Source organism: Salvelinus fontinalis, unplaced genomic scaffold (assembly GCF_029448725.1).
Source record: "Salvelinus fontinalis isolate EN_2023a unplaced genomic scaffold, ASM2944872v1 scaffold_2440, whole genome shotgun sequence".
NCBI lineage: Eukaryota > Metazoa > Chordata > Actinopteri > Salmoniformes > Salmonidae > Salvelinus > Salvelinus fontinalis.
This window is the reverse complement of record NW_026602649.1, coordinates 1,495-13,462: the sequence shown is the minus strand read 5'-3', so window position 1 is coordinate 13,462 and position 11,968 is coordinate 1,495. Positions and strand designations below refer to the sequence as shown.

Genomic DNA, 11,968 nt, shown 5'->3' with positions numbered 1-11,968 from the left:
TCCTAACGATAACCTACAGTTAGAGCTGAGAGTTTCTCCTGGTCCTAGTGGTAACCTACAATTAGAGCTGAGAGTTTCTCCTGGCCCTGACGATAATCTACAGTTAGAGCTGAGAGTTTCTCCTGGCCCTCACGATAAACTACAGTTAGAGCTGAGAGTTTCTCCTGGCCCTCACGATAATCTACAGTTAGAGCTGAGAGTTTCTCCTGGCCCTCACAATAACCTACAGTTAGAGCTGAGAGTTTCTCCTGGTCCTAACGATAACCTACAGTTAGAGCTGAGAGTTTCTCCTGGCCCTCACGATAACCTACAGTTAGAGCTGAGAGTTTCTCCTGGCCCTCACGATAACCTACAGTTAGAGCTGAGAGTTTCTCCTGGCCCTCACGATAACCTACAGTTAGAGCTGAGAGTTTCTCCTGGCCCTCACGATAACCTACAGTTAGAGCTGAGAGTTTCTCCTGGTCCTAACAATAACCTACAGTTAGAGCTGAGAGTTTCTCCTGGCCCTCACGATAACCTACAGTTAGAGCTGAGAGTTTCTCCTGGTCCTAACGATAACCTACAATTAGAGCTGAGAGTTTCTCCTGGCCCTAACGATAACCTACAGTTAGAGCTGAGAGTTTCTCCAGATCAAAAAACTTGTAGTCTCCCTTCCACCTTCCCTCCATTACTCTTCCTCCACTCACTCAGTCTCACCTTCCTGCCGCAGCAGTAGCCCAGGCTGACCATGACAGGGTCTATCTCCAGCTCAAACACCACTAACCTCCCGCTCTACTCCTTCTCTTTCCTCCACTAACATCCCTCGATCTATCCTCCTTCCCTCCCATCATCTCACCTTCCTGCCGCAGCAGTAGCCCAGGCTGACCATGACGGGGTCTATCTCCAGCTCAAACACCTCGGCCAGCTTGGAGCAGTACTTGTAGACGCGGGACGTCTTGCGGTTGTAGATCCAGGCGTTGTTGAACATGACCCAGATGTCTTCCACGTACTGCCAGGGTTCCTGGTACTGACCTGTGTCCAACTTACGCTTTATAGTGGACAGGTCCATAGGTTTCTTCACTATGTCAAAGTAGTCCTGAAGGGGGAGGAGGGGAATGGTTAGAAGAGAGTTAAGTGATACTGACAGTACAGTCACAGGAATCAGCGTTGCAATGTGTCTTACAAAAATGACATGAACATGGTTATGAGACTGCTTTATCATTCACTATCAAGCTTCAGTACAATCAATGAAATGTGGCTGTGAGAGCTTCACTGGTATTGTCAGAGAGAGCTTCACTGATAATGTGAGAGCTTCACTGATAATGTGAGCGCTTCACTGATAATGTGAGCGCTTCACTGATAATGTGAGCGCTTCACTGATAATGTGAGCGCTTCACTGATAATGTGAGAGCTTCACTGATAATGTGAGAGCTTCACTGAGAGCTCTGACCAGAATGATATGGACATGGTTATGAGAAAGATCCTTAATCCTTATTGAGCCTCGGCTATATCTATGAAATCTGTATAGAATTGAGAAACTAGTTAATTTGTCATTTGTTTTCATATCAATACATGACTAGGCATAACCAATCAAGAGAGAGACTCTCAGGGTGTACGACTATCTAAGTGTGTGTACATGAGTCTGTGTGTACTCACGGGGATGCCCAGCAGCATGGGGTCGACAGGCTGTCTGAAGGGCAGAGACTCTGGGTCCTGTCTGTAGAGGGCCTCTAGTGTGGGCATCAGGGCCTGGCGCAGCTCCTCTGGCTTAAAGACTGCAGGGAGGACAGAGCGGTCAGGGCTCTATTCAAAAGAATCATGTACAACATCATAGAAATCTATCATGAAGAACAAAAAGTATGATCTGTCATGTGGAAAAGGGACATCGTGAAGGCTCTATTTATTCTATTTCTATCTGACATTCAGAACTCTTCAGTGTCTTCACAGGGTCAGTTATCATGGTCAAGTCATATTGACAGAGTTGTTGTGAAGATGGGGAGAGAGGTGTCTTGTAAAAAGATGCTCTGTGTTTTTGACACAAAGGTCAACTGTTCTAGTTGTTCAGGCTCTGGTCTCATCTCATCTTGATTACTGTCCGGTAATACGGTCAAGTGCAGCAAAGAAAGACCTGGCAAAGTTGCAGCTGGCTCAGAGCAGCATACACAGAACAAATATCAACAATATGCATGATAGTCTTTCATGGTTGAGGAGAAATGTACTATTTATCTTCTAGTCTTTTTAAAAAACGTGTTGAAAATGCCTAACCACTTGTATAATCTATTGCATACACTACAAAACAGACATACCACCCCAGACACACCACTATGGGTTTCTTCACAGCACCCAAACCAAAAACAGATTGAATGCGTCGCTCAGTTATGCATAGAGCCGTCTCATAGTGGAATGCTCTGCCGCCAGAGGTTACTCTCTTAGCTTTAAAAACAGAACATATTGAATCACAGCACCTCCTCTAAAGATCTCATTTAACTGGACATAAGAATATAGTGTTTAAATAGTATTTGTGTTGTCTTTTGGCATCTTTCCAATATGAAACTTATTTTTATTTTTTTTATTTTAATATCTTCTGTTCTTGTTCTGTTCTGTACTTGTCATGTATTTGTACGGTTCATGTGGACCTCAGGAAGAGTAGATGCTGCATGTGCAGTAGCTAATGGGGATCCTAATAAACAGGGTAAAGGTGACGACTGACAAAACTGAGGAAAGAGCTGCAATAAGATGGGACCAGCTGGGGAAAAACTAGTCATTGGATAAACTCCTGGCCCCAGCTAGTTTTACACAAAACCAGGTCCTCACTTTTTTTGCGGTTCTGAGTGGGGGAGGAGGACGCTGCCGTGCCGTTGACCCCGCCCTCCTCCTCCTCTTTGGGTTCCTTCTTAATCTCCGGCTTCTTCTCCTCCTTTGTCTCCTGCTTAGGCTCCGCCCCGTCTGGCTCCTCCTCCTTGACCATGAGGGGTTTGGTGTCTTTTGTGTCTTCGTCCTGCTATGGGGCACAGCTACATTTAGAGGGTGCACTTAGACAAATCTGTAGGACACTACGTTTTGAAAGATGGAGGGCAACGTGGCCACTGTACCAGATAAACAAGATGAGTTCATATGAATTGTAATATTTTCATCCAAGAGCACTTGCATTCATAATGTACATATAAATAGAAAGCTCTGGTTGGTCAAGTGTCTTGTAGTCAATGTTGATTCTAGGACTACAAGTTTAAGTCCTCACCTCCATTTTGAAGTCGCTGGGCTGCTTTTTCCCCGAGCCACAGTCGTCCTCCTCGTCGTCCTCCTCCTCCTCCTCCTCCTCGTCATCCTCGTCTTTGTGCTCGGCTTTGTGCTCCGTTTGGGCCATGTCTGGTGGGGCCTGTTGGGAGTGGACCTCTGCCACCGAGCCTGGGGTGGGCATGCGGTTATCTATACTGGCTGGCGCCTGGGACAGCTAGAGGGGGAAAATTTGAGAATAACCCTTCAAAGCAAAGGCTGGGTGCTGGCTATAACTGTTGACTGGCACAACAACAAGTCATTAAGAGCTGGCATGTGAAAGAAACACCATATTGTTAATAAAGCTTTAGTATCACTCCAAGCATGCTGTTCCTTCAATAGACCTTTTTAACTGTGGAAAAGCTGCATGGGTGCAGCTTTAAAAAGAGTAACAAAGGCTGCTTTAAAAAGAGCATCCATTTATTTCCTGACTATATGACCTAAGCAGGAAATACTCTGGGCCCTAGTGAAAGAATATAACTAGCCATGAGTTCTCCTCGTCAGTTCACCAGGTACAACTCCCTACAAGAGTGTTGTTAATCCTAAGCAGGTATTTTACCGGCGTGCTGGGGGGCTGCACTGAGCTGGGCTGCGTCTGGCTGGGGGTCCCCGGCTGCTGATGCTGCAGGGGCGTGAGCGGCTGGGAGGGGGCAGCAGGGGACTGCATGCCCAGGGTCGAGGGGGGCCGGGCAGGGAGGCCGCCGCTGGGGATGTGAGTGGGGGTGGAGGACGGTGATGGCTGAGCCTGGGGGGGTGGGTGGGAGTGGGGGTGCTGGAGCTGCTGCAGGTTAGCCGAGGCGTTGGGTGGAGGGGTGGCGCGGGGCAGGGGGGGCTGGGATACAGAAGTTACAGTTAGAGCTCCATCTACTATTACATATTCACACTGTTACAAACCTACCCACTCAGACACGTACATATTCTAACACGACACTTATATTGACAACCAAGAACACATACAATGCAGCTCCTTCAAATATGATCAAACCAACAGCAGAGATTATCAATGCAACAGATCACAAGCCCCATCTGTGTGAGTGTCTCCCTCCTCACCTGAGTGACAGCTGCCTGTGCTTGCGGCTGGCCGAGGGAGCCCAGGTTGTTCATAATCATTCCCCCGCCAGGGGCGGTGTTGGGAGAGAACTGGCTCTGGGGCATGAACTGGCTCTGATTGGCTGTCTGTCCCACCATGCTGTTGGCGTGCTGTCCCATCATGCCTTGCACCTGGGGCATCCTGGATGGGGACATGCCCATCTGGGGAAAGGAGAAGAAAAACACAGACACGTTATACAGAGGAAACCTCTATCTTGCATTGAGACCTTGCCAAGAATAACTACGCATCTAAATGAGATCAGAACTGGGTTCAAATACTATTTAAAATTAATTATTTTTTCAACTTCAGCCGTGCTTAATTGAGATTTCCGGGTGAAATGGAACCAATAGAAAAGTCACAAAAGTGCAAACCCCACCCACCTGTTACTCCAGGCGGGCTAAAGGAAATGCTCTAAGTTTTTTAAAGATGTAGAAAAGTATTTAAACCAAGGTCTGAATGGGATACAATAACACACACGCCACCAAGACAATACTCCTTATGAAAGGCCTGAGGCGTAATAAACTAACAGTGTGCTGATTAAAAACCAGAAGGCAGAGGCATCAACAACCAGAAGTAGATAAACATTAAACAGTACAGAACCACAAACAGTAAAAATCCAACCCAACTCATTTAAGACATATACAATGCTCAACCACTTTCCCAGTAGAAACAAGGAGGCTGCAGGGTACATTTATTTCAATTCATTTATTTTGACAGCACCCCTTTTCATTTGAATAAAACCTTCCATACATATTTGCGCAAGTTGCTCAAAGTTCACCTATTTTGCATAGCCCACCAAACAAGCATTTCACAACACCAGCAATAACATCTGCTAAATATTTGATTTGACGAGACATCCATGTCTTCATCACTGGAAAAGATAAAGGGTTCAGAGTGATGATAATTATAAGCTTATCAAACTACTTATAATTTTAAAAAAGTGTTTATAATATATTTTCTTAAACATTAAAACGTCAATTACCTAACAACACTTAAACTCTGATTTTTTTTCTCATATTCACATGTAGCTGAGACCCTATTTGACATTATCTGAGGTTTTTGTGTTGTGCCTGCCATCGGTTGAAACATGCTCTTGAATACAGGGTGGTTGTCTTGTTCTCGCTGATAAATGTACAAAATGGGAATCAAATTGAAATTTCAAAAATGGTACCACAAAGACGGTTGGAGGTCCACACATCAAGAGAATGTTGACTTGAATGGGAATATGTTGTTTTAAAGTATTCTTGTCAATCTTCCATAGGAAACCTACTGAAACCATAGAAATACAGATAATAGAATAGACATGACCATTTCAGTTGACATTCGACGGTGGGTGGACCGGCCGCAATCTTTGTGGTAGTAATAAGAAGTTAAAATGTTAATTACATTTCAATTTTAATGTTGTTCCACCTAAATTGCAGTGGTCTGAAGGGATATGTCCATTCTATGAATCATTTTTATATGATTGAAATGACACTCACCCTGTATTCAAGGCCATGTTGTGTCTCAACCGATGGAGGCACAACACAAAAACCTCATAATGTCAAGTAGGGTCTAAGCTACAACACGGACAGCAATACTCAAACCTTGTCGCAGATTTTTTTTTAAGCAGATTCAAGTCAGGACAGACTACACCACTCACAAAGCCTCTTGGAAAGCCATTTTGGTGGGTCTTTTGCATGAAGTTGTGTGTACTTGTCCAGCAGCAAAACAAAACCCCATCCCAGGGTTTTCAGAGGATTGAGGTGAGTTATGTAACTTTTTAACTGGTCTTTGCTCCTTCCATATTTATGTTGATCCCAACAACCTCCCCAGTCACTGCTGATAATAAGCATTACCCATAAAAGTATGCTGACACCACAATACTTGTGGAAAGCACAAAGGCATCAATAACATTGGATTCACTCCATATTACTGGCCTGTAAGACAAAGTGAGAAGAAGCCTGTGTTAAATCCATCCCTAATCATCCATTCTGTAAATAATATTGCAAGACAACACCTTTTGGCCTAAATTATAAACTAGAGGGTTGGGTCAAATCCAAGAGTGAAACCCTCTCCATTTCAAAGTATTGTGGGGACAGCATCATGTTATGGGTATGCTTGTCACCGGCAGGGAATGGGGAGATTGTCAGGATCAAAATAAATATTAAAGGACCAAAGCCCAGGTAAAACGTTAAGAGGACAACCCGCCACAGTTTTCCTTTTCAGCTATTTTTTATAACTTTCTTTCACTTTGAAAATGTGGAGTAGTTTGTGTAGAAATAAAATCTAATTTAATTCCTGTTAAAAACCCTCAAGGAGGTGTAGACTTTCTATAGACATGAGTGGAGAGGGAGCAAGACGGGGAGAGGAAGTGAGAGAGAGGGAACAAGACGGGGAGAGGAAGTGAGAGAGAGGGAGCAAGACGGGGAGAGGAAGTGAGAGAGAGGGAGCAAGACAGGGAGAAGAAGTGAGAGAGAGGGAGCAAGATGGGGAGAGGAAGTGAGAGAGAGGGAGCAAGACGGGAGAGGAAGTGAGAGAGAAGAGGAGAAAGGGAGAGGAGATCCAGAAGGAAAGAGTTAACTGGGGCATAGAGGGAGCATGGATGTCTCACCGCTGGGACAGAGCTCATGTTCATCTGCTGCGAGTGGTTCATGGGCGAGGCGGCGCGGGCCCCCATGGGCGCCTGGGACATCTGCATGGGCGCCTGGGACATCTGCATGGGCGCCTGGGACATCTGCATGGGCGCCTGGGACATCTGCACGTTCTGCATCGCCATGGGGTTGAACTGATTGATTCCTATGTGGGAGAGGAGAAGCACACACACAGGATTAGGGTTGTCTACAATACACTGAGATGTTGTAATTAATAATCCTATGCTCTGATGAGCAGGTGAAGGAGCCACTGAGTCAGTTAGGCGCTAAATCATAACTTTCACAAACTTGTTAATTTCCTGTTAGTGTTTCCACTATAATTTGTCTTGCCACGGTGGAAAAAGTCAAAGGGGCGGGGGATGCCACCCCAGGATATTTTTTGTAGAATGACTAATGTCATTTACAGTGACTTTAAAATACATTCTACTCCAAAATTGTGCAGACACCATGATGAGCCCAAAAGCATATTGTTAAAATTATATACATGGCACCATTCCATATTATCAGGCAGGTGTTTTATTAGCAATAAGCAAGGTTTTTTCTGGATCAAAAAGTGGCTACATGGAGCCAAAAGAAAAATGTACAATTGTAAAGCAATTTTTTCAGCAAATCTACACATTTTGTCATGGAGCTGACAGAAAATGTTGCAGTGTGAAAGCTAATTTCTTGCAATTCTATTCAGTTGGCCATGGCTAATTCTGTGTTCTAATGCAAAAAATCGGGGCCCTGGGCAAATGCCCCTCATGCCCGGTCAGTAATTCAGCCATTCCAAAAGTACTCCAAAATGCATTGTTTATTTTATTGGTTTCATTCTTTTAGCTTTTTTAATGAATACAGGGGAAACACTGGTGCTAATTATGTAAATAAACATTTACGGAGAAACAGTTTCTGAAAATAACATTTACACTATTTGCGTTTTGGGAGTATTTACCCTTTACTACGTTAGTGATTATAGTATATAATCAACTGGCCACCAGGGGGGTTGACAGTCACTGAGCAGTTGACTGTCTGGATGAAAGGAGGATGAGAAACAAGTGTTGAAGTGTAGGAGAAGGACTGGTACCTTGAGGCACCTGCATGCGGGGCATGATCTGATTTGGCACGTTGGGCATAGATCCATCTGAAAGAGAGGAGGATGAGAGGTGGTCAACATGTCATACACCAAAAAGCTTCCAAATTAGCTAACTACAGCTACACCTACTTTAACCAAACATATCCTCCTGTTATAGGCCCAAATGCTAACTTTCACTTAAGTCAAATTTCCACAGTCAATGCATGACTGATAAAAATAATGGTTGGCGCCACACATGGTAATAGGATGATAATAAACATAAGTGATTATGTTGCTCCCTCCTTCAATAGAGGGGTCTCCAGAGGTCCAGGGTACTCACTGGCTGGCCGTGGGGACTGGCCAGGACCCATGGAGTTCGGCTGAGGGGGCATGCCAGGCTGCTGCTGGGCCCCTGGGCCCCCCACTGCCATGGGGCCAGGCTGCTTCTGGAGCCGCGAGCGCCTCTTCTCCTCCAACTCCTTCTGGATCTTATAGATCTTCTCCGCCAGGAAGTGGTAATACTCGTCCTGCAGAAATTGACAACACGAGATTAGAAATAACGCACACTGAACAAAAATATAAATGCCAACATGTAAAGTGTCGGTCCCATGTTTCATGAGCTGAAATGAAAGATCCCCGAAATATTCCATATGCACAAAAAGCTTATTTTCCTCAAATTTTGCAAACAAATGGGTTTACATCCATGTTGGTGAGCATTGCTCCATTGCCAAGATAATCCATCCACGTGACAGGTGTGCCATATCAAGAAGCTGATTAAACAGCATGATAATTACACAGGTACACCTTGTGCTGGGGACAATAAAAGGTCACTAAAATGTGCAGTTTTGTCACACAACACAATGCCAAAGACGTCTCAGGTTTTGAGGGAGGGTACAATTGGCATGCTGACTGCAGGAATGTCCACCAGAGCTGTTGCCAGAGAAGTGAAAATTAATTTCTCTACCATAAGCCTCCTCCGTCATTTTAGAGAATTTGACAGTACGTCCAACCTCCCTCACAACCAGAGACCACATGTAACCACGCCAGCCCAGGACCTCCACATCCGGCTTCGTCACCTGCGGGATCATCTGAGACCAGCCACCCGGACAGCTGATGAAACTGATGAGTATTTCTGTCTGTAATAAAGCCCTTTTGGGGGGAAAAACTCAATCTGATTGGTTGGGCCTAGTTCCCCAATAGGTGGGATAATGGGTGGGCCTATGTCCTATGCCAGGCCCACCCATGTCTGATCCCCTGCCCAGTCACTTGAAATCCATAGATGAGGGCCTAATTTATTTATTTCAATTAATCGATTTCCTGATTTGAACTGTAACTCAGTAAAATAGCTGAAATTGTTGCATGTTGCGTTTATATTTTTGTTCAGTATATATTTTGTTTACTTTATTGAATGTTATATCAGCTACTTAAAAGTGCACACTAAAGGAGAAGGGTGGAGATTGGGATGAAGTCTATGTTAGCGAGTTCATCACAGGAGGTTGGTGGCACCTTAATTGGGGGAGGAAGGGCTCTTGGTAATGGCTGGAGCGGAATGGTATCAAATACATCAAACACACAGCTTCATTGTGTTTGATGCCATTCCATTCGCTCGGTTCCAGCCATTATGAGTCGTCCTCCCCTCGGCAGCCTCCACTGAAGTTCATTACCCTGCTGTTGGCAGACTGGTACATGTCCCCTTCCACCTTCCTAGCGTACGCCACCAGGTTCTCCATCCGCCGATCCTTCAGTGCTGCGGGGTCTGGGGTGGGGAATATGGCTTGTACTCTGGAGGAGGACAGGGAGAAGAAGGAAGGGATGGTGGAGGGAAAGAGGGACAGCATAAAGGGAGAATTAAAGAGTGAGTTGGAGTAGCGGCAACCTCAATCAGAAAATTGCTTTTCCTTTCAGAACACTGATCTGAACGGGCGAGGTAAGTGAACACAGTGGGCCAGTCCCAAATCAACTCCTATACCCTTAGCCCTCTGGTGGCAAAACCATGTGGGTTGTCCACCTATTAAACCCTGATAGATTCATGGTCATTGAGAAAAAACATTGAAGGAAGAGAATGCAAGCATCTTGGTGGTACTTACAGTTTGTGCACCAGGTGGGTGCGTAGGTCCTGAGTGACGTGCTCGTGCCACGTCTTCCTCACCCCCGAGGCAGAGAGAGGGTTGGCGCCCGGCAGGTTGCCCATGCCCCCCATGCCCAACCCGTCTGGCATCAACTGACTGGAGGACGGAGAGAGGGGAGCAAGACCACTTAGAAAACATGTAATCATAACAGTAACAACAAGGTAACTATGAGAGAATAACTTGTGTAATGATGTGTCAAGTAACTGAGTAGAAAGAGTGGCATTGTAGTTACAGGGATTTAACCCCAATTTCAGCATTTGCCCAACCCTTTCATATATTCCAACAACGCATTCAGGTGAGAAGTGGTGGGGAATTGCTCATAAATATTCATGTTGGGGCTGGGTAAACATAGTTGTACCTGATCCCAACACTTTCTCACTGAAGTATACTTACCAGAAATCCACTGGCACTCTGATAACATTGTGTGCATTGTGAGCAAATATGGCTCTGCACAGTTACCTCAGTGGTAAGGTGGTGAGTTCCTGACATCTATCTGCACCGTTAACTCAGTGGTAAGGTAGTGAGTTCCTGACATCTATCTGCACTGTTAACTCAGTGGTAAGGTGGTGAGTTCCTGACATCTATCTGCACTGTTAACTCAGTGGTAAGGTGGTGAGTTCCTGACATCTATCTGCACTGTTAACTCAGTGGTAAGGTGGTGAGTTCCTGACATCTATCTGCACTGTTACCTCAGTGGTAAGGTGGTGAGTTCTTGACATCTATCTGCACTGTTACCTCAGTGGTAAGGTGGTGAGTTCCTGACATCTATCTGCACCGTTAACTCAGTGGTAAGGTGGTGAGTTCCTGACATCTATCTGCACTGTTAACTCAGTGGTAAGGTGGTGAGTTACTGACATCTATCTGCACTGTTAACTCAGTGGTAAGGTGGTGAGTTCCTGACATCCATCTGCACTGTTAACTCAGTGGTAAGGTGGTGAGTTCCTGACATCTATCTGCACTGTTAACTCAGTGGTAAGGTGGTGAATTCCTGACATCAGTGCGTGCGGAGTAAATTCCAATTTCCCATAGGGCGTAAAACAATATTTGAGTATTGTGCAGTATTGTGTTGGGAAAAGTGCAATCATCACCTTGAAAATTAAGATATGGGGCTCAATTCAAATCAGCACTGCAGTAAATATTTTTCCCAATGATCAAATTAACTCCCAGGTTGGTCTTGGGTAGTGTATAAAAACCTACAACTACTACCAGGCCAACCAGTCTCACAGGTAGGCTATCACTTTTCAGAACTAGAAGTGTGTGGGCACATGATGAATATTGTAAATAATGAATTTATAAATATATCTGCCACATGTAGGATTAGAACTCACAACCATTGAAATATGAGCCAACTGTTTTAGTGCACTGTACCACCAATCAGCGAAAAAACTATGAGTTGACATGACCATTGTCATCTATTTCTTGTTACGATGGATGTAGCTATGAATATAAACGTATAATCTTCATAGCCCACATGTATATTTTTTCTTGGTTAATCATGTAGATGTGTATGAAACAGTAAGCAAAAACGTTTCATTTAGTCATATGCGGAAATGTGCCTTACTGCCTTTTGAAAAGTGGTCTAGTCAAGGACGAGTCAAATAAAATATATTGATTGGCTCCACTTACCAAGACCATTGCCAAATAAAACGCGCTGTCACCTGCTTTTATAGTAAGCCTCGAGGTGGTACCACCCAGCACATCTACAAGGGAGTGGATTTCATACCAAACTCTTTCCTTTGAGATGACGTAAAAGGCACCTCTACATCACGATTTCAATGGTAGAGTAGAACCGCTAAGGCTAAAAAGAGCCAGA

At 44.7% G+C, this 11,968-nt stretch overlaps 1 protein-coding gene across 2 annotated transcripts; it reads right to left on the bottom strand.

The window, feature by feature from the left end:
* Positions 1–6: 6 nt before the first annotated feature.
* Positions 7–10,251, bottom strand: LOC129850898 (histone lysine acetyltransferase CREBBP-like; the record flags this gene model as incomplete). Of its 2 annotated transcripts, none has more annotated exon segments than XM_055917070.1 (11): positions 7–1,075; positions 1,636–1,754; positions 2,794–2,980; positions 3,218–3,430; positions 3,812–4,084; positions 4,303–4,503; positions 6,936–7,120; positions 8,039–8,095; positions 8,367–8,553; positions 9,691–9,808; positions 10,114–10,251. In XM_055917070.1, coding segments are annotated over 11 exon segments (1,927 nt in total), but the record flags the coding sequence as incomplete, so codon positions are not given.
* Between the last annotated feature and the right edge of the window lie 1,717 nt (positions 10,252–11,968).